The sequence below is a fragment of the Dicentrarchus labrax genome, unplaced genomic scaffold (genome assembly GCF_905237075.1).
Source record: "Dicentrarchus labrax unplaced genomic scaffold, dlabrax2021, whole genome shotgun sequence".
In the NCBI taxonomy this organism is placed as follows: domain Eukaryota; kingdom Metazoa; phylum Chordata; class Actinopteri; family Moronidae; genus Dicentrarchus; species Dicentrarchus labrax.
Window position 1 is genome coordinate 10,210,608 of NW_026136714.1, and position 20,113 is coordinate 10,230,720.

General features: G+C 39.6%; 1 protein-coding gene across 5 annotated transcripts in view; it reads right to left on the reverse strand.

The window, feature by feature from the left end:
• Positions 1–19,948, reverse strand: part of pdlim5a (PDZ and LIM domain 5a) — a 66,199-nt gene extending 46,251 nt beyond the window's left edge. For 4 of the 5 annotated variants that reach the window (XM_051421634.1, XM_051421633.1, XM_051421632.1 and 1 more), the window contains exons 1-2: positions 12,117–12,244; positions 11,332–11,602 (exon numbers count right to left, since the gene is read on the reverse strand). In XM_051421634.1, coding sequence (XP_051277594.1) covers positions 11,332–11,430 — 99 coding nt within the window. In that variant the 5' untranslated portion in view covers positions 11,431–11,602; positions 12,117–12,244. Of the gene's footprint in view, positions 1–11,331; positions 11,603–12,116; positions 12,245–19,566 lie in introns of those variants that run through there. The other variant, XM_051421631.1, reaches the window with a different exon arrangement.
• Between the last annotated feature and the right edge of the window lie 165 nt (positions 19,949–20,113).

Genomic DNA, 20,113 nt, shown 5'->3' on the forward strand with positions numbered 1-20,113 from the left:
ATGAGTATCTGTTAATGAGAGTTGTTACCCCCTTTAACTCACCCACACCAACAGACAGGACAATAAATTGTAGCAGCATGTGTCATATAAACCAGAGCCTTTCTTATCAGTAGGTTGAGGCAGGACAGTGACACATTTGGAATTGTGCGTAGGATGTTAAACGCTGTATCTCTTTTCCCATGATGCCCAAGTACTGTATCTAAGACCAATTTATTATAACCATATCATTACAACAATTTTCCTTCATGACAATTATTGATATAACTTTTTTTTTTGCAATATAATACCAAAGTGTAGGCAATCAAACAAGCTAACAATTTTGCTTTGTTGCTGTTGTATTTTTAATAAAATGGGACTTATTTAACGTTGAAGTATCTACAGAACAAAAAGTGTGCAGCTGTATTTCTGACCATTCTTGGTCACAAAGAAGGTCCATGTGTGTCAAGAGGGGAGTGAGGTCATTTGTTTCTTTAGACACCATGACAAAAGGACCACACACACCACTTCACTGAACACACTCATGCACACAAACCACTATTGTGGCTAGCTACGAAGTGGTTCTTACCCACCATATATCACTTTAACTCTAGCTATTGAATTTGGTGCTTCTACAAGAAAATGTGTTTCTGCTGAATCAGAAATGACAGTCAAGGATAAGAGAGTGTAATGTGGGTTTAGCAGTCTTTGGTGTGTTACACCCCCCTCTGTGTCTGTTTCATTTGCCTCTATCTTTGTCTCACACACACACACACACACTCACACACACACACACACACACACACACACACACACACACACACACACACAAAGACAGACAGACACGGGCATGGCTAATAAAAGAGGCTCTGCACCCGGATTAGTGTTAAGGCTCTGTGGCCCCAACCTTTTATAGTCATATTAGCCCAACACACGCAACATCACTCACAACCACAGAGGGCAGGAGGAAGAGAGTAATGAGGGATTGACTTGACACTGATTAAAAATTGCGTGGATGGAAAGGAAGGAGAAACAGAGAAAAACTGCTACTGGGTACTTTATTCTGTGTACATTTTGACTCATTTCAAGGGGTGTGTTCATGCTAAACCAATCTGGTTATGGACCAAATGCTCACCGCAAAATGTTTTTCTTTTTTCCCCCAATTAGCGTTCTCTTCCTGCCCCCTACACCCACAACAGCTACCTCTCTCTCCACATACACACAAAAACACTCACAAAAGAGCCCATACAACCGGATAAAACAGACAGGGAATTTCTTTTTTTTAATTTGTGTTCTAAGTATTTAATCTGTCTAAAGAAATTGTTTGTACTGGTAGGAAATCTGTTTCAAAAGCAAACATTTGTTTTCAATCACTGTGATTAAAAAGATTTCAGCGCTCAAAGTAGTTTCAATTTTCATATCAAAGAGAGTGCAGCAAATCATTGGGAAAATCAGAAACAGAAATCTAAATGATCTGTCGATGCAACAAGCCAAGCACTTCAACTTTCCCAGGGTATTTGATTTACAGCTCTGTAGCTTTGGCCATGACAGAAAACAGCAGCTTTAACACTACACACATTTCCACTCGAGACGGTAATACACAGAAGACACACATATACTTTATATGTCTGAACGTTCATGCTGTTTTATCAAGCACACTCCCTGACAGCGTCTGAGCCCAGCTCCAAATGTGCAGGGACTGTCCGTTAACATTTTACCATGACTTATATTAATAATCCTCTCAGAATCTACCCTTTGATGAACCACCAAAATTCCAACAGTGAGACAACTAAAACAGATGAGAAAAATTCAGGAATTGTGAAACCTCCCTTCACCTCAGTCCCACAAGACTTGTTGATCTCTGCCTGCTGTTAAGCTCCAAATGAAGTTTTTCTACATCCAAAATGGATAAATGCCTACTTGTTATCTAAAAGTGTTGTTGCTCGCCTCATTGTCACTGAAGGAAGTCACTTTTGCCCAAATTAACTCAAACAACTAAGCTGTTTGTATCTGTTTTATGGTGTGACAACCTGTGTCCACAGGGGCCGCCATCAAAACAAAATGAAAGTTCCTTAGGGATTCCCTAGGGATCTTAACTAAATGTCACAATTTTTAAAAGCTGGTATCTCTTTTTACAACATTGCATGGTATTCTGTATTATTAACAACTACTTTTTTGCCTTATTATATATTCATGGGAAAGTTAAAGGTTCAATACTCGTTTCAACACTTATTCAAAAAAACAAAAAAACACATGCAGTGTGTTAAAGACTTTACAGATGAACATGCCATTATGCTTCCAGTAACTTCAGTTTTCAACACATATGCTGTCTGATTTAAGTGCTTTAAAAAAAAAAAATGGTTCCAACACACAGCAATAAAGGCCTGCTGGAGTGCTGAAACATTGTCTGGTTTGAACATACACTGACCAGTTTGAGTGCTTTGAACAATGCCTGCTTTCAGCTCAAGGAGTGACAGAGATGACAGGCAGATGGTTAACATCACGCTATGATTGAAACACTGAGAGCAGGAGACATAAATACCTAGATTGTTCCTTTAACCCAAACATCCAGAGAAGCTGCTTCCATATGCCAACTTTCAGAAATATTTATGTCACTTACAGATCTTGCTGCTTAACGTGGGTTATCTTTTAGTGTGATGCTATATGACAGCAAATGTTTCTGTATTGTATATTTGAATCTGATGTGGGAATAGAAAGTTATAAGTAGGAAAAATGGAACCCTTGCATAATATTCTTCTATCAATATCTTTTTTTAATTAAAAACATTTCTGTTTATTGGCCAGCTCTAAGTTTATAACCAGGATTTTAAAATTTAATTAAAATTAAACATGTGCACGAAAACAGCACGACAGCTACGGTGCTCTGATCTCTTAGCAACAAAATAAATAGCAAAATAACAACAAAAAAGTTAGATGAAGAACCACAGACAGAGTTTGTGAGTGAGATTTATGAAGGAGGTACAGAGACGGAAAAAGTCAGCAGAGAGAGTAGGAAGATTAAGAAAGTGCAGAAGACAGAAGCAGGGGCAGACATCCCATCAACCCATCAGTCCATCAGTAACACGTAGTAAACTGTGTATGGCAACATTTCATTTGCAATTTATGCTCCTGAATGAAGTAAATCAAGCAGTTATCCCAACAGCATGTGGAAATACCTGAAACAGGATCTAGTATTCATCCAAGAAAATCCACTGCTCTTTTTCAATTGTAACAGTGCATTTCACTTCAATCTTTTGGCTGATTCCAGCAGACTGATTGAGGGTTAAATGTCAACTTATTGCAAATGATCATCAGGTATAATCAACTAAAGTCCATTAAATTACTAATGTATAGAAAGGTACAGTACAGCTACTGCAGGCTAGTCAAATCAACACAAAAACCTGCAAAAGTATTTACAGTATGCCATATATGATACAACAATATTATACAATCAAGGCAGCTGAGAGTGAGAATCAATATAATGTTATATGGCTCGTTATTAAATGGCCTCAGCCCATAGTGGATCTCTCTGAATGATTGAACATTCCTGCAACAGTATATGCATGGCGTGTGTTTGCACATGTGCAGCGTACCCATGCATGCACACCCCTACACTGGCACACTAACACACACATACTTTCAATCTAATGAAAGTATCTGAAAATGACTGTTTCTTTCCCCTAAAGCTATGTGCACACCGGTGTCTCATAATCACTGCCTGACTTGTATGTTAATGCTAGAGACTCTAATAAGAAAAGGCTATAACGGATTGAGTTCCCATAGATAGCCCACTGCAGCTACAGCTGCCAAACCCACTAACACACATTGTACACATTAAACATAAAGCTTTGCACACAAAGATTGAGAATCTGGCCAAGAGATCTGCCATACTTACAAGAAGCCTCCCCATTCAAGCATAATCCAACTCTGATACAAGCTGATAAGTATTATTAAGATTCAGCTGCTTTCCTGATACACAAAGAAGAAGTAGAAACCAAATGATTCATCTCATATGGGCTTTCAAAGTGACTGTTTATCTAACAGTGATAAAGATAGAGATGTCCAACAGGGTGCTGCAAAGTTAGCACACTGTGTCTATTCTTAATCCCATGGATCAGTTGCAAATAAAGACAACGTATGCACAAAGATAAATGCTTAAAGTTGCCATGTGGAGTTTTCTTGTTAACAAAGTTTCTGTTTGCATTCAGTATTACCCCCCTAAATGCACTGTGTGTGTATGCTTGAAAGCTAACAAACGTGTTGAACTCATTTCCTTTCTTGTAAAAAAAATTTGTAGAGCAGAATTTTGGACAAATCTGAGACCTCCATTGTTAACCTTCATGTTTACTTGTTGGCAGCCTTCTTTTTCCCTGCTTTTGCTGGGACTTTGCGGCATTCCTGGAGAACAGCTGAATCATGTAACACAATTGGCACAAATGTAGGTAGAGTCAACAGGGACCCAGTCATGATAACAGGACTCTACAGGTTAATAAGTCATTTTGGGGAAAATAAAATACCACTAAGGCTACGTTCACACTGCAGGCACAAGTGGCCCAGATTTGATTATTTTTGGTCATATGTGACTCAGATCAGATATTTTCATGACAGTGTGAACGGCACAAATCACATAGAATCTGATCTTTTCAATTCTGCTTCCATATGTGGTATCAGATACAGATCAGAGTTTTTTGCAATGCGACCTTAGTGTTAACATATCAGAGTTCATCAGACTTTTCTGTTACTCTAGATCGACGTTTATCATGTGGGTCACATCAGGATTATGGCAATAAATCAGAATTGAGCTCTAAAGCTTGCAGTGTAAATGTAGCCTAACTTTGTAAGTAGTAGGCAGTTCAAGAAAAATACACACCAACAAAATAAACTCTGACCCTCTGTCTGATTAAACCTGCTGGAAAGCATTAAACATGTCACATTTCACAGTATTCAAGTACTGAAGCAATTATTTTTCCTTTACATGGGCATTAACATGGAAAGGAAGCAAGGGGTTAGATGTAACAGAGGGCTATACTGTGAAAAAAAACAGAAATACACACAGGATCAGCATCAACAAATCCACATGACATTATTTTGTGTTGTATAAACTACCTGCACTTTGCTGAACTAGAAGTGAACAAGCCAACATTCACAGCCAGGCTCAATGATGTGATTGTCGTGGTGCTGGGGGACTTAGCATTGGCAGGCTGGTGAACACACATTCAGGAAGACAGCCATATGCACACAAGACTGGATTGTTCCTATTCCGTATGAACGCACAGTAAGTTAGTTGTGCGTCATCAGTGGCACACACTTACAGAGGCTGTAATTCATCCAAAATGGTGGTTTTAAGTTACAGGTTGAATCATCTTTAACTTGTTTATGATATATTCTAATTGGAATGCTAAAGTTAGAGAAGAGAAACTTGGCCAAAAAGCATTAAAATGAGTTAAGAGTAACAATTACTTTTCTATATTCTAAAGAAATTATGTGGGTGTTATTACTCAGTATGCTTTTAATCAAGGTTTGTAGCTAAGAGGATGAAAAAGTCATCCAGAGGAATAAAAACAGTGTGTTTCTGGGCACAGTGGCAGTTGAACAGTACCTTAAAATGGAAGAGAAAGCCTCATGCAAGGTCATCTGTGATTCAGAAAGACAGAGTTGATGCTGAATGAGATAGATCTCTTCTCAGGAAGAATTATAGCAGCCCATAGCATCAACTAACTAACAAAAGGCTTTTTTTCTTCTATTGTACCAGTAGGCATGAGATTTCAGGGTCAAGAGTCCACTGCACAGTGGCCAAATAAAGCATCAAGAGCAAATACCAAAAAGCCAAAGAGGAAAGCGCTACTCCTGTTACGCCAGCAGATTCCTTGTCCTTCTATTGAACTGCTTACCCACAGCCATTCAAGTTTTATTTCTATCAGTCTTTGTAGTCAACCAATACTCTATGATACCAGCCCTGAAGCCAGAGTCCTGGGAGGAAGGCAGAGGAGACATGGTGGAAATTAGCAGCTACTGTGGAAAATACATTATAGCTGCATTAAACAATAGGGTATTCAAGTCTCTTCATTGTAAATTTACCGCAGTGCGTGTTATGACCTGGCTGTGCTTGTCTGCCAGGGTTATAAACGTTTTCTGGCCTGAAATAATTCTGTTCATTCCAGTTACACTTAAATAACATCCTTCAAAAAAGTTAAGAAGCGATAAGTTGTGCAGGTATGCTGTGTGTCACATCTTTTTTTCATTATTATTTCAGTGTCTTTTATATTTTGCACTAACACTGATAAAATTCTTTGTTAAGTTTTCGTCATCTTGCATGAATCAGTGAAGCAGCCTTTCAAAAGTGCTATTTCATGAAAGAAAAGTAAATTATAACTGTAAAACTGTAAAGGTTTTTGACTGCTGAAGGCATTTAAGGTGTGATTTTCATTTCAGCATGGTTCCTGTATTGGCATGTGTGACACCTAGTGCTTTTTACACTGGATTAGTCAGTCCATTACCGGCGAGGACAGAAAAGCCTTAGTGAGGTCACCAACAAGAACACATAGCTGTCAACATGCAATATGGCAGGATGAGAATATTTTCACAAAGTAATCCCCCTCTTTTCTCTCAATTCATCACTGGCATAGTAGTGCAAACCAACCTCACAAATGGTTATAAATAACTAAGAGCAATAAAAGCATAGTGACATCACAAAAAGCCACAAGAAGTGAACGCCAAATCTTGAAATGCAACCTCAAATCTCACAATCCTTAAGGAGTGTAAGATGAATTGTTGAGTGCTGTGAATGCAGAAAAGTCAAGTCTGATACATTGTCCAAATATAACAAGTCTGCCCCGACAAGCACACACACACAAGCACCGACAGATTGATTTGTGTGAGTGGAAATGATAAGTTGTTGATTTTGGCTCTGGGGCTATTTCACTAAGATAGATAGATATTCGGAGGTAAACATGGGATTTGTTGGATTAAGATCCATTTAAGTTATTAAGTCACATGGAGGAGCTGTCAACTGGCTCTGGTAGTCTGGTATGAAAAGGTTACGGCACAAAGTTTGCAACATTGCAGGTTTTAAACTTAGTCCATCATGCAATGTGGGTGTAAGAGAAAGCAATAGAAGGAGGCAGAAAGACAGAAACTACGTATACAATTGTACAGTCTTTTAAATAGACCCCTCACTGTGGTCAGTTGTTATCATCGCCTGTTGAAAAGCATCTCTGGGGAGGCAGGAGGCAGCGATCACTGATGCAGTTCCAGGAACTGCATTCTTCCTCGAAAAGGTTTTAATATAGATATAGCTGTCCAGTGATCTTGCTGTAGTCACAGCACAACAATCACGTGTGATTACCAATTCTTCAAAACCTGTTTTTATCTTCACGGACATTTCTTAATAAAGCTCTGGAGGTAGGATTTATCCTGTGGTGACATTCAGATGCTTTATTACAGACTAAGCATGGAAGAGAACCCAAAGAAATTCAAATTCTCATGAAAGGTATATATACTCATCTAAAACATAAAATGTATTACTGCTATCAACATATACATAAACAAATAAATAAGAGAGAAAAATAATTAATAATAATAATGTCAAATCTAAACGACCTATTCTGACATCATTTTGCAGTTTATACATGTAGTTTCTGAATTACCCAAGATGCACTCTGTTCAGTATTCAGCCTCGACCCAGGGGCTCGAGAGGTACAGATCCAGATCTGTCATGAGTGGGTGGGGTCAGGGGAGCTGACCTGTGAGATGATGCATCTATTCTTGGTAGCTTAATGCACATGCTCCCCTGGGCTGCCTCCCCTTAAATTATTTTAGCAGCGGATCCTGTAAATGGGCTGCCCTCAGAAAGGTTTAAATATTGATTCACTGTGTTATAAATGTAACTGGGAAGTAGAAGGCAGCTATTTTCTGTCTCTACACATGAGGGACCTTGTTCTTGAAACTCCTTTGATCCGTAAAACAAGTAAATGGATTTAAAAATAAATGGTTTTAATGAGGATTAACGGTAACTGGGGTGCTTCTGTGGGCTATTTTCTACAAAATCTTTTCAGCATCCATTAAATGGTTTCTTTACTACAAGGCATAGTATTAAGGTAGTCTAGTGCTTACAGAGACAATTGTGTAACCAAACTATTATAGCTTACTCTTCCATTACTCTCTTTAACTCTATAAATAGCCACTTATCTCTTAGCGAGACCCTTACTTGCTTACCCTTACAAGAGTTCTTACTGAAATTCACTTTGAATACTACAACATACTAGCCTAGATGTAAATTAGACTGTTACACTGTCCAGCTCTTTTGCTGCTGCGTATTACAGTGTATGACTGTCTATAGAATTATTTGGAAAACCCTGCTTAACGAATGCAGGATAAGATCAATAAGATCTACTGCAGACTATCAATAAATATACTTGATGAGAACTTAACAACCCCTTTATTTCACACTGTCGGCATTTGCTAAAATCTTTTCCTTTCTTCTCCAAATATCTCCTTTTATGGAATGCGTCAAACTGGAATGCAATGGTAAAACATTTCATTGGCACTTTGAGAAGCAGCACTGTCAATCTTGGCCTGTTATAAAACAGTTTTTCTACAACGTAAAAAAAAAAGAAAGAAAATGAAGTGGTGAGAACAATTTGCAAAAACAGTAGTCCCTGGGCAGATTGCACTGGACATACAGTTGTGGTTACAGCTACTCAACCCTAGGATGCAGTACCGGTACAATGTGATAATACCGTGGCTAAGACTTGCCATGAGCAAAACATGCAGTATATTCACATATGTATGGAGCTTAGCAACAGCTGCTGTTAGGGTAAGTGTGGTTTGGCAGTAGTGCTGCGTTCTCTAATAACCCCTACTCTGTGGTACCTTCTTAAACCCAACTCTATGGTTAGGCTGGCAGAGAGCGATATGTGTGTGTATGTGTTTCTGTTTTGTGTGCCAGTCTATATGAGCGCGCGTGTGTGTGTGCGTGTGTGTGTGTGTGTGTGTCAGTGATTAGCGGTCAGAAGCGCTGCCCTTCATCACCATAAACTGGATTTAATAGGTCGGATAAGATTAGGGTTTGGTTTGATTCTTGTATCTAGGCTTGAACTATATTGTTTGTGAGGAGTGAGTCACGTCTTACGTAAGATCTAACAGCCACAGACAAATGAAATAGAGACGTACATAGATACAGAGGGGGAGGGAGAAAAACAAATAGTAAAGGATGAAGTTATGATAAGAATGAGGGCGGTAGGGAGGCAGATCTAGATAAATTACTTGTGGAGTGACATCATATGTTTGTGTCATACAGACTGGATGTCATCAGCCCTCAAGTCACCTTTAGTCTCTAAAAACAGGGCGTGGATTCATTCCCGTGCATTGCATATCAATGTCACCTTGCAGTCAGTCACATGCACCCACTCAACCTCCTCTTCCTGTCTTCTGCTAATCTACATTTTTCATTTCTCTTTCATTCTCTCTCCTTTTAGAGACTCAAAGTTCAATAAGTTCACTCTGTTTAAGTCATCCCAAACCAGATGCACTTTTAATTTAAAATCTTCAAGAAACTGACACATAATACACTGGTTTGGATACAATTACTGTTTTTTGTTTTGTTTTTTTGAACTGTGAACCAATGGGGTATGTTGGACAGATGAACGTTTGTGTTGATTTAATTGGCTGAAATTTTTGTTTACACCTACTGATGCACAAAGAAGTGATGGTACACTGATCCTCAGATATAGAAATATAATAACATTCTTTGTTTCTGGCTTCACTTTTGGCGGATTTATTGAAAAGATTTCACTCATTTGAGCTTAATTTTTTAGACGTGACCTGACCTTAATCTGGAATTACTCAAAAACATAGTATCCACTTACTGTACACGTCATGGTCTTAAGTAGACCTATAACAAACATTTACTATATCAGCGCCGAAAACTGCCCCAGTACTTACTCGCACTCCTGCCAACGTCTTGAAACCTCAAACCATATAACGGTCATTGTGATACTGCAGTAAAGGTCAGAGTGGGCTGCTGAGACAATTATAGTTAAGTTACTGCCAACTTCTGTGGGAATAAGAAAACCTTCACTGTGCAACTTCACCATTTATTTCCATTTATCATCTTTTCATTCCTTTTTTGCAATTCAGAATACTACTCATAATTTGTTATTTCAGATGTGACAGTGCAATTCTGTGTACATAATTGCTTTTGTATAATTTTAGCAAGTCTCTTTCTTTTTTTCACTTTCATTTTCTATTTCTGTCTTCTGTCTGTCATTTTTTTTCTCTCTCAGTTAGATAACACACGCTCCCAGACGCAAACACAAACACAACACACACACACACACACACACACACACACACACACACACACACACACACACACACAATCACACTGTGGTGGTAAGAATTCACATGGCTTCAGTTAGTGAGAAAAGTATCACATCCAAAGTAATAACACAAACATGGCAACCCAAAGCGGCCTCGAGGGGGATTGGCACAGGACCTGGCAAGCCATTCATCATCAGTTTCATGTTGCCATAAGTCTGTACACTGCCAATTTGTGTATGTGTGCATGTGAATAAGTTGCATGTGTATATGTGGGTGCAGTGCCTGTATGTGTCGTATTTTGTGTGCGTGCCAAAGAAGCCGCACTGTCCCAGCAGAACGTAACAGGAGCCTAAGCAAACTTAAAAAAAAGGATTTATCATGTTTCAGGATTGTCCTATACTTAAAGTGATGAGAGAAATATACTGTGTCTGTGTGAACGTTAATGTGTGAATGAACAGCAGACTGGGAGGGCAACAAGAGGTAACGTTAGGAGTAGACACTGAAAGGCATTGAAACCAAGGGACCATCAAGTTACTTGTTCAAGCACAAGGGACTGAAGCCAAGATGTGTGTGCCAGACCTTTGATTGCTGCACTTTCACTACAGACAGTGAAGTGGAATGCACAGAGAGCAAGAAAGGGGTTTCCTGTGTGGTCAATACATGACAGATGGCATATGATTCAGCTGAGCTATCACAAGTGTGGCGATGGGGGTTGAGCCAAGGAGACACGAGAAATGCGGCGAGGTGGTGAAAAGATGGAGAGGGAAAGGGAGAGGGAAAGGAAGGAGGTAAAGCATGAAAATCAGTTTTCATCTTTTTAATCACTTATCGGAACATATGGCATCGCTGGGATGCCATTCTACAGCTGCACTGCCATGAATGAGTGTATATGCATGTGTGTGCGAAGATAAAACCGGGACATGTGCTTTTATCGCATCGTAGATAATACTAACGAGTGTGTTGGAGTAGACATATCATCATGTGTTTGTGTCTGTCAAAGTGTGTCCACATTTTTGTGTGTGTGTTTTTGTCTTACCCTGGAGATGGTGAGGGGCATGTTGAAGTCCTTCCCTCCCTGCAGCCTGAAGCCCCAGGGGGCAGGGCCTAAGAGAGTGGCGCTGTAGTTGCTGCTCATGGTCTCCTCGATGATGTCAAATGTGTTCTGTGGTGCTGGCAAGTGATGATCCTGATGGCCCGGAAAATATGTTGCAGATCAGGTGATATTGATATGTTTTTTAAGGATTTGATGATAGGGAAGAATTTTGGCCAGAAGTGCTACGTCTCCCTTTAAGATGTTGTTCCAAGATCTGAGGGAACATGTGAAAAAAAAGCATACATTGGATTTGTTATTGCATGGTTACGTAAGAAAAAAAGGAAGTGAGAGGAAAGATTTAGTGATGGATGTTCAAACGAGGAATAAGAGGGGTCAAGAGGACAAGGCAAGGGGAGGAAACGAGAAGCACAAGATGAATGAAATTTGAAAAAAATATATGTATTATCATAAAACCAACTATAGTTAGAGTCACGTTAAGCAAACACACAGAAAAATCCAGATATACAACATGAATTGGACAAAAATCATTAGAAATTGCATTATATACATTTGTAAGCAGGTGAAAATATAAACACACACATGCAACAAAATAGAATATTATGTCTCACTATGCTAGAGTATGCTGCAGCAGTTAAAGTCGCATTAAAGCCTTACAATACCCCCCAAGAAACCCTCACCAGAGGACAATTACACAGCTAACATTAATGTAATTGCTGCACATTTCCTACTATTTAGTGCTATCATGATGTGAATGGAAAAGGCTGTACCTCTTTAATGGAAATTCCAGAGAGGAAAATAATTCCTTCACAGGCAGGTAGACAATGTAATCCCTAGTTTTCCCCTGGACTATCCCCTTCCCAGCAAACACACTGTATGTGTGTGAGAGAGGTAGAGAGGGATGCAACGCTCTTATATACTAGCTAATGACAGAGGGGAGGGGAAAGGTGGAGGAGGGGAGAGAGGAGGCGAGAGGAAGAACGGGTAGAGGTTAGGTTGGGAGGAGAGAGGGAGGAGAAAGAGGAGGGGAATAGCCCATGGGTGGAGTGAGTGGAACATAGAAGAGGAGGAGAAATGAGGGAGATGATATGAAGGGGGAGATTAGGGGATGGGAGGAGACTCCGAAAAAAATTGAAAAAAGGGGGGTGACGGGGGGATTAAGAAAAAGAGTGTGGGAGCACTGCACACAGAGAAAATGACAAGGGGAGGGAGAGGGGGGCGGTTTATCTTTCATCCGTATATTTTGGGAACATGGACTCATGCAGGCTGCTTCATTTAAGGTGGAACCAGCGGTAACCAGATCGTGACCCGAGAACACATCCCATAGGCTTCAATTAAAAGGTCTCTCAAAGGTTTCCTGTAAGTGACACACTGGGGTGATGGTGATTGGATACAAGCTCATGATCACCTTGTTCAACTTCTGTAACATGGTTGTGTCACTACTGTTGCACTGATGCCCCAACTACAAGACTATAAGTGAAGCTTTTGGAAAAACATTGTCTTTACATTGATTTTCCAATTGAATCTCATCTTTATGAGATTCACCAAAGTGATTGACTAATCTCTTTACATTTTGGCAAAGAGATGTAAATTTGTTGGTTACGTAAGCAATCTAGTGCCTAAGTGCAGTGCCATCATTTCAATCTTGTTTATTTATCAGTTTCCTCATTATTTATGTTCAGACAGCTGGCATTTCTTTACTGGCTTTTGTCCATTCCCCTATTCTAGCCCAGACAGTTCAATATTGACTTTGTATTTAGACTAAAGTGGCTCAATTAAACACACAATCCCATTTCTTTCTTGGCCCTGACCACACTCACACACAGACAGTACATTTTGCCAAGTCATAGCCAATGCACTTCAGTCAAAAAACGATTTCCCATGAAAAAGCAACAAATATCAAAGAAGAGATGGGGAGCGGAAGCTTGAGAAACAAGTTGGACATGAACTTAGAAGAGAGTACAGAGGCTGGATAAGGATTGGATGATCTTTAAGAGAGATAAAAAGAAAGAGAGTGCACATAGGAGTAAGATGGGGAATGAAGCAGGCTAACACTTGACCTTTGCACCATAAAACAAGCTGAATATTGCATTTAACCTGCCTCAAACACTTTTAATAAGATAACATCATGATGGATGCGCAGTATGAGCAGATGAAATACTCACACAAACACAGGATGCTCTTCATTAGCTTGCTAATGAACGTTCCCACAGTGCGCCTAACACAGACAGTGCACACTTCACCAGCACAGGCAGGTTTAACAATAGCAGAGCAACTCGGAGGAGGAGCAGAGATGGTAGAGTCATTAACCCTGTTTCCGCTGCAGAGCCGAGGGGGTCTTGATGGGGTTAGAGCTAACTTAAATTTTACAGCAAATGTAATTACAATAGGAAAAGTGTTTAGGCTATTGCACAGATGGGTGCTCATTCCTGTTGTAAAAAGGACTAAAAGCATTTTTATAAGGGGAGATGACATGGGTAATGAGTGAGCCCTGGTAAGCCTTGTTTGATGCTATAGTGAACACAATGGGACTCAAGGTTTCTCAGACCTGCCTGCCCCTATAGAAACCAGGGTAATGTTGTTAAATGTTTTAAAAGCACTGCACAGCACACTGCTGATTAGTTCATTGTTGTTCATATGTAGTATCCTGCTACAACCAGCCACAACAACAGTTCCCATAACATAATTTTCTTTCCTTTCAACATGTATTCAGTTTATGTAAAGAAAAGATTATGATGGTGACAAATACATTATTCTTGATGGTATGGCCAATGTTTGGCAACTCAAATAGTGGATCAACGTTAAGAAAAGATTAAAGTTAAAGAAACCCAACACTGTCAAAGTCATCCACCACTCCTGGTTGTGCTATAAGAGCATGACACTATCTCCTACTTTGGCACGGAGTTTAAACTTTTCCAAAGTTTTAAGCAGTGACATCAAGCTATAAAAGCAGCAGAGCACCATATGCACAGATTGCCTCTATAGAAGGCTTAAACCCCTGTACCTGGCCGCTTTGTCATTCTTTTTAGGGCTCGATTAAGTAAAATGTCCCATTAGGTTAATAACGTTCATCTGGTTTACAGTCACTATAAGGACTAATGCCGAGGATTTAAAGGTAGTTTGATCTATTCAAATCCACTTTAAACAAAATGTTGCATGGATGTAAACCCTGGTTACTACAGATCATGCTTTCTCACAGGATCATGTATACATTGAAAACAATTAAACAAGAAAACTGCACACAGATCAGTATTTGAAGTGGATGGTATCAGTACAGTACAGTCATCCCCATAAGTTTCCTGCCCATCTTTAAGCTGTGAGTATCCAAATAATAGCAAAAACAAAAAGAAAAAAAATAAATAGTTGACAGTGGAAGAAAAATTAAAAGGTCCTGTAAAGAAAAGGTTTGGATAAGGATTCAAATGAAACAACCTTCCAACTAACAACCAAAGCATTGATGTGTATAGAATGATGAATGAATAAATAACTGTAAACTGCACTTTGGTCAGGTTTCAATGTCCCATTCCCGTGTGACAAGAGTACTGGTTTTGAGTCCCATGAAGATATAATTTCTAAAAGATGGGCCCTCCCACGGGCCCACCAGTCAATTTCACTGTATTAAAACATTTGATCAATTGCTTGTATTGTCAAAAATGGCCAATGGCCAAAATCAGCAGCAGAGAGAACAAAGGAGATTTGTGGGCCACCGGATAATGATATCAAACACTAACAATAGAGAGTGTGCTATAGCAGGAAACCTCAGACACCCTGCCAGTCCTTTGTTCTGTCAAATGGTCTATTCCAGTCCCCATATGCTCACCTCTCCACATGCTTAATGATCACAGCTTAGCAGCCCCCATCCAAACACACATGCTCACAAACACACCAAGACAAGCTCCACCCCTTAATGGTACGATAATCTGGCCCTCTAAATGACATTTAATGCATCATCCACGTGAATAAAAGGGGGACACCCACCCCATATTCGCTACCCCGCGCATACACACACACACACACACAACTTGGAGGGACACAACATACGTACAATCTCTCTCATGTGTAAATCATGTTTCAGGTCAAAATTGAAGACCGCAGCTGTGGTCTGAATAGCATTAATTTTAAATTAGTTTAAAATCCTTTCAGTCAAATTTAGAATATTCAAAATTGCACTATAAATATAATGGGCAACTCCTAGGTATGAACTTGCCAAACTGTATGCTGAAAAATGGTTTGAGTATTCTGCAAACCCTCCTTGTATACCAGGTTTAAAAAGGTGCAAGTTATTTTATGTTACAAGCTGAATGATTCTGCCTTAAAAGATCATAACAAAGCAAACGTACGCTGATACCTTGGGAAGGCAGCTTTGTTTAGTGGAAAAGTAAAAGAGTGGAAATTGCAGGTATTTTCCTGTCTCCTTCAGTTAGACTGATAAACTGAGGGAGGAAATGGGCAACATGCCAGTCTAAATAACCTACAGAGAACAACAAAAAACTCCACAATCACACAAATCATTCTGTATATTAACATTACTTTCACTCACAGGTGTCCGCACACGTATCTACAGGTAGACATACAAACACGTGGAAGGTTGTTTACATAGGGGAGAGTATTTGTCTGCCAGCCATCTAATCAGTCTGACCCCTCCAGACTGATATAAGCCTAACTAATCCCCCAACCCATCTCTGTAAATACTGCACAGTTAGGGGTCGGGTTAGTGCAGCAGCCTTTTCTTTCCCAAGGTTCTTTCTAGTGTAGTTGGTAAAAAGGATTCCTGTCCAGGGATTTAATTCGCAGGATGGAAATTAGCTTGCTGATCCAGTAATGGTAGCATTTTACCCAGATAAGTAGAAATAAATATATTATTAGTTAATAGTCAAATACATTCTGATGGAAACCATATATAGACATCAGACAGACCAACACAGCTTTCACTGTTTACAGAATGTTTCCCCAATTACTTGTTAAGCTATGAAAATAAAAATATTTTCTGTTTTAGTCTTAGAAAAGGATCCTTTTATATTGGTCTGGTTCAAGAAGTCCTTCCATGCCATAGATTGTTAAAAATCAAAGTATTTTGTTTTGATATAAGAGATATAACTCTGTGCTAGGTTGTAAATATCCAAAATTCAGTGTGATGGGGAAATGTACAGTACATTCCCAACAAACTCACAAGTTATTAGTAATATTCACATTTTATACAGAAATACTGAAAGCGTGCCTGGAAGAGATAAGCTTATAATCAGAACCCTTTATCTCCTGTCTGAGCTCAGTCACTGTTTATAACTGCTCGCTTTCACAGTGGAAAATATTCCTCCCTGTTTGCCAGCCAACCAGACAGACAGAGATAGATAGACAAGCACACTGGGAGACAGATAGCTCAGCCCAAACGACTGTCCATCTGAAGAAAGATAAACTGAGAGAAATGTGGCTTCAGCTACACAGAGACATGAACACGCAGGTGCACACACACACACACACACTCACAGACCACAAATGTACACACAAGTGCTTAATGTTTGAGTCAAGTCTAGGTCAGTCAAAGAGAGGCATTTTAAGAGCAAAGTGTAACGTTGCCTCTGAGACAGACAGTACACACATTTCAGAAAGACCATTAAGACGTTTGGGATCAGCTGCTCTTAATCATTCCTTCCGCCCCCTATTTGGAAGCAGAATGATAAACACTCGAATCATTGATCTCTCCTTTTTTGTAGCACCACCCTCAGGCATACATTTGCATTTGTACACAATGAATCAAAATCTAATGAGCAGATTGTTGTGAACTTTACTGGGCACATTCATCCTCCCCTGAGCTTGAATTTTCCTTTAGCCCCAGACTGAGAACAAACTTTAGACTGATCGGCCCATAACTGGAAAGACCATGAGATGAGCAAAATCCTCACCGTGATGTTCACTTAAATATGATTAAACTGTGGGTTGGATGTTCAACCTAAAATATTCTGTGTCCTAGTCCCACACTGCAGTACACAATGTCTATCTGTGTTTTGAGCTTGTTGTGCATTAACTTTCTTTTTATCTACATGCTTGTATACATAGGCAGGAGCAACAGCATGGCAGGCTGTGAACTTTACAAGCCGAGCCGTGTCTCAAAATGACCAAACTAAACTAACTGTGATGGAAACAGAGAGAGGGGTAATGGACGAGGCTGCAGGACTCGTTTCTGTCCTCTGCTCCAACACTCTCAGCTCCAGTGCTGACTGTCATTGAATTTGGCTAAATTACTTTTGGACCAGATGTCAGATACCTCCTCTACTGCCGTCCGGTGTAATTTGGCTGACAGCGCTATCAGCAACCCGGCAGGAGAGGCACTCCGAGGTTTGCTGGGATGTAATAACTGAACTATGAGCAGGACGCACACTTGCTGTAAGAGTTAAGTGTCTGCATGGGTCTGACACTAACTGGGCATTCCTCATTCGGGGACATCCCTAGTTGACTGAAACTAGCCCAAATAAGTTACACAAAGATGACAATATGGCTGTTGCAATGCATAAAAGAAATGTAGCAGCTACATGCAGCTGGAAAAATTCTAACAAATTGCGGGCAGTGGTGAGACAGCTCCAGCAACATCTTGGAAAACAAAAAATAAATTATTAAATCTTTGGAAAAACATTTTGCTTTCTGGTTTTTTAGTTTCCAAATTTGAAATTGGCAGTAGCTTTCCAACGTATGATTGACATCTACTGGCACACATCTAGAATCATTTCCAATAGACAAAACAGTAAGGTACACAGTTTTTATGTACACTAACTGCCAAAACAACATGGCAATTTGAGTGTATTTTAAAGTGTTATTGTAGTAAGATTGGTCAAGTCAAGAAATATAATTTAAACCATGGCAGTGTGACTAAAATCAATTTTCACACTGATGCAGCTCATAATGCCTTCTGTAACAAGTGCTGATTATATCAAAAATACTCTTATGTGTGATATTGCCAACAGTCTTCTGGCTTGATAGCTTGTCATAACTCCTCATGATAGATATGCCTCTTTCAGACTGCATTCATTATATCAGCCTCAGTGTCATGACACAGGCTTTGGTGGATAATGAATTATGCATGGATGATGTGCTTCATATCCCTTTTTTGGCAAATGTGCACCCATAAACCCATAAGAATAAACAAGACACAAGACACACACACTTCATGTTTTTTTGTGCTCTGAGTTAACTTCAGTGCCTTCCCAGTGCTTTTACTTCTTTCCCCTCACATATAGAGCAGCTGTTCTGCAGAAGGAAGCTGAGAAAAGACATTAGCACAGGATATGAAGAGAAAGAGATGAAGTGGAGCAGATAAGATCACAGAATGGTGGGGAGAAGAAAAGAAAGTGATGCTAAAGAAAGAATTATGATTCAAATTAACCTATGTTTAATCAAGTGCTGTAGTGTGTGTGTGTGTGTGTGTGTGTGTGTGTGTGTGTGTGTGTGTGTGTGTGTGTACACTTGCCATTGCAGCCTATATATCAGTGACCAGAGGCAGAGCTTTAGTATCAGCAGGGTCTCAAGGGGAGATCAAAGCATCTGCTCCATTCAGCACGTCTAAAGCATGACCAAACATCAATACTACCTCGCCCCCTCACACACACACACACACACACACACACACGCACACGCACACAAACACTCTCATCCTACACATCTCTCTCCCTCTTTCTCTCATATGTGGATGTATATATCTGTCTTCCACTTTCAGTAAATTTAACCTAATTTCAACATTATTTTCTTTTCACCTATCCCATGCCATTGAACTTGCATTTGATCTTTAACTCACATTAATGATTTTTATTTTTTTGATATCGTACAGCAGCACAGATCAAATGTGTTTAACACCAGTTTTAACAAATACACCGAATATATAGAAGAGGAAAATCAGGGACTGCGTAACAGTGGCACTTGAAATCCACCAAAAAATGGGATTTCGAGCTTTTTCTTAAAAATCTATTACAGTTGCTACATATTCTTTTAAAAGGGTTTTGTAGACATTTCCTAACCAATTAGAATACCACCATAGAGCTGATATTAGCCTTGTATACAGCCGCATAAGCGAATTTAACTACTGAATTTTGTAATAAAAGTAAAAAAAAAAAAAAAAAAAAAAGAAAATTAAAAAATTAAAAAGAAAGAAAAGAAAGAAACAAGAAAAACCAGCTGATAACCACAAAATATCATCAAAACCAACTACAACCAGTGTCCACCAGTGTTACTCACCGTGTCGTTGCGCAGAGTGCTGCTCCTGGTCTGCGTCCTCTCCGGTGTCCTGGGACAATGTATAAGACATTCGCCTCCACTGATTGAGCTCTTTGTGAGATAGGTCCGTCAGTAATGGAGCAACGTCATTACACACCCAGCCGGGAAGTGGGGGAAATTATTTTCTCCTGACTGCAAAGGTATTTTTGAGCGTAAACGCACTTATTAATATTACTTATTATGATAAGGAAAGAAAACCCTTCACAGAAAACCTATTACTCGAGGGACTTATTGCCAACTGTAGTGTGACTGTGTTGAGGTTAATAAACCGTGTTATACCCTGAAGTGAAATAGAAGATTGTGCGAAATCTCCTTTTAGAAATTATAAATGTCCACATACAGCACGGTAGCCTACAAATCAAACCCCGGACCTGTGAGTGCGCTCGCACGCATGCGTAGGCGGGGTCGGTCAACTAGGCTATAGAGCATCACCCTGCACTGGCATGATGAGCTTGTCACAATAAAAATGGTCGCATCCGTCCACATAAAAGCAGAGGAGCTCCCTGCC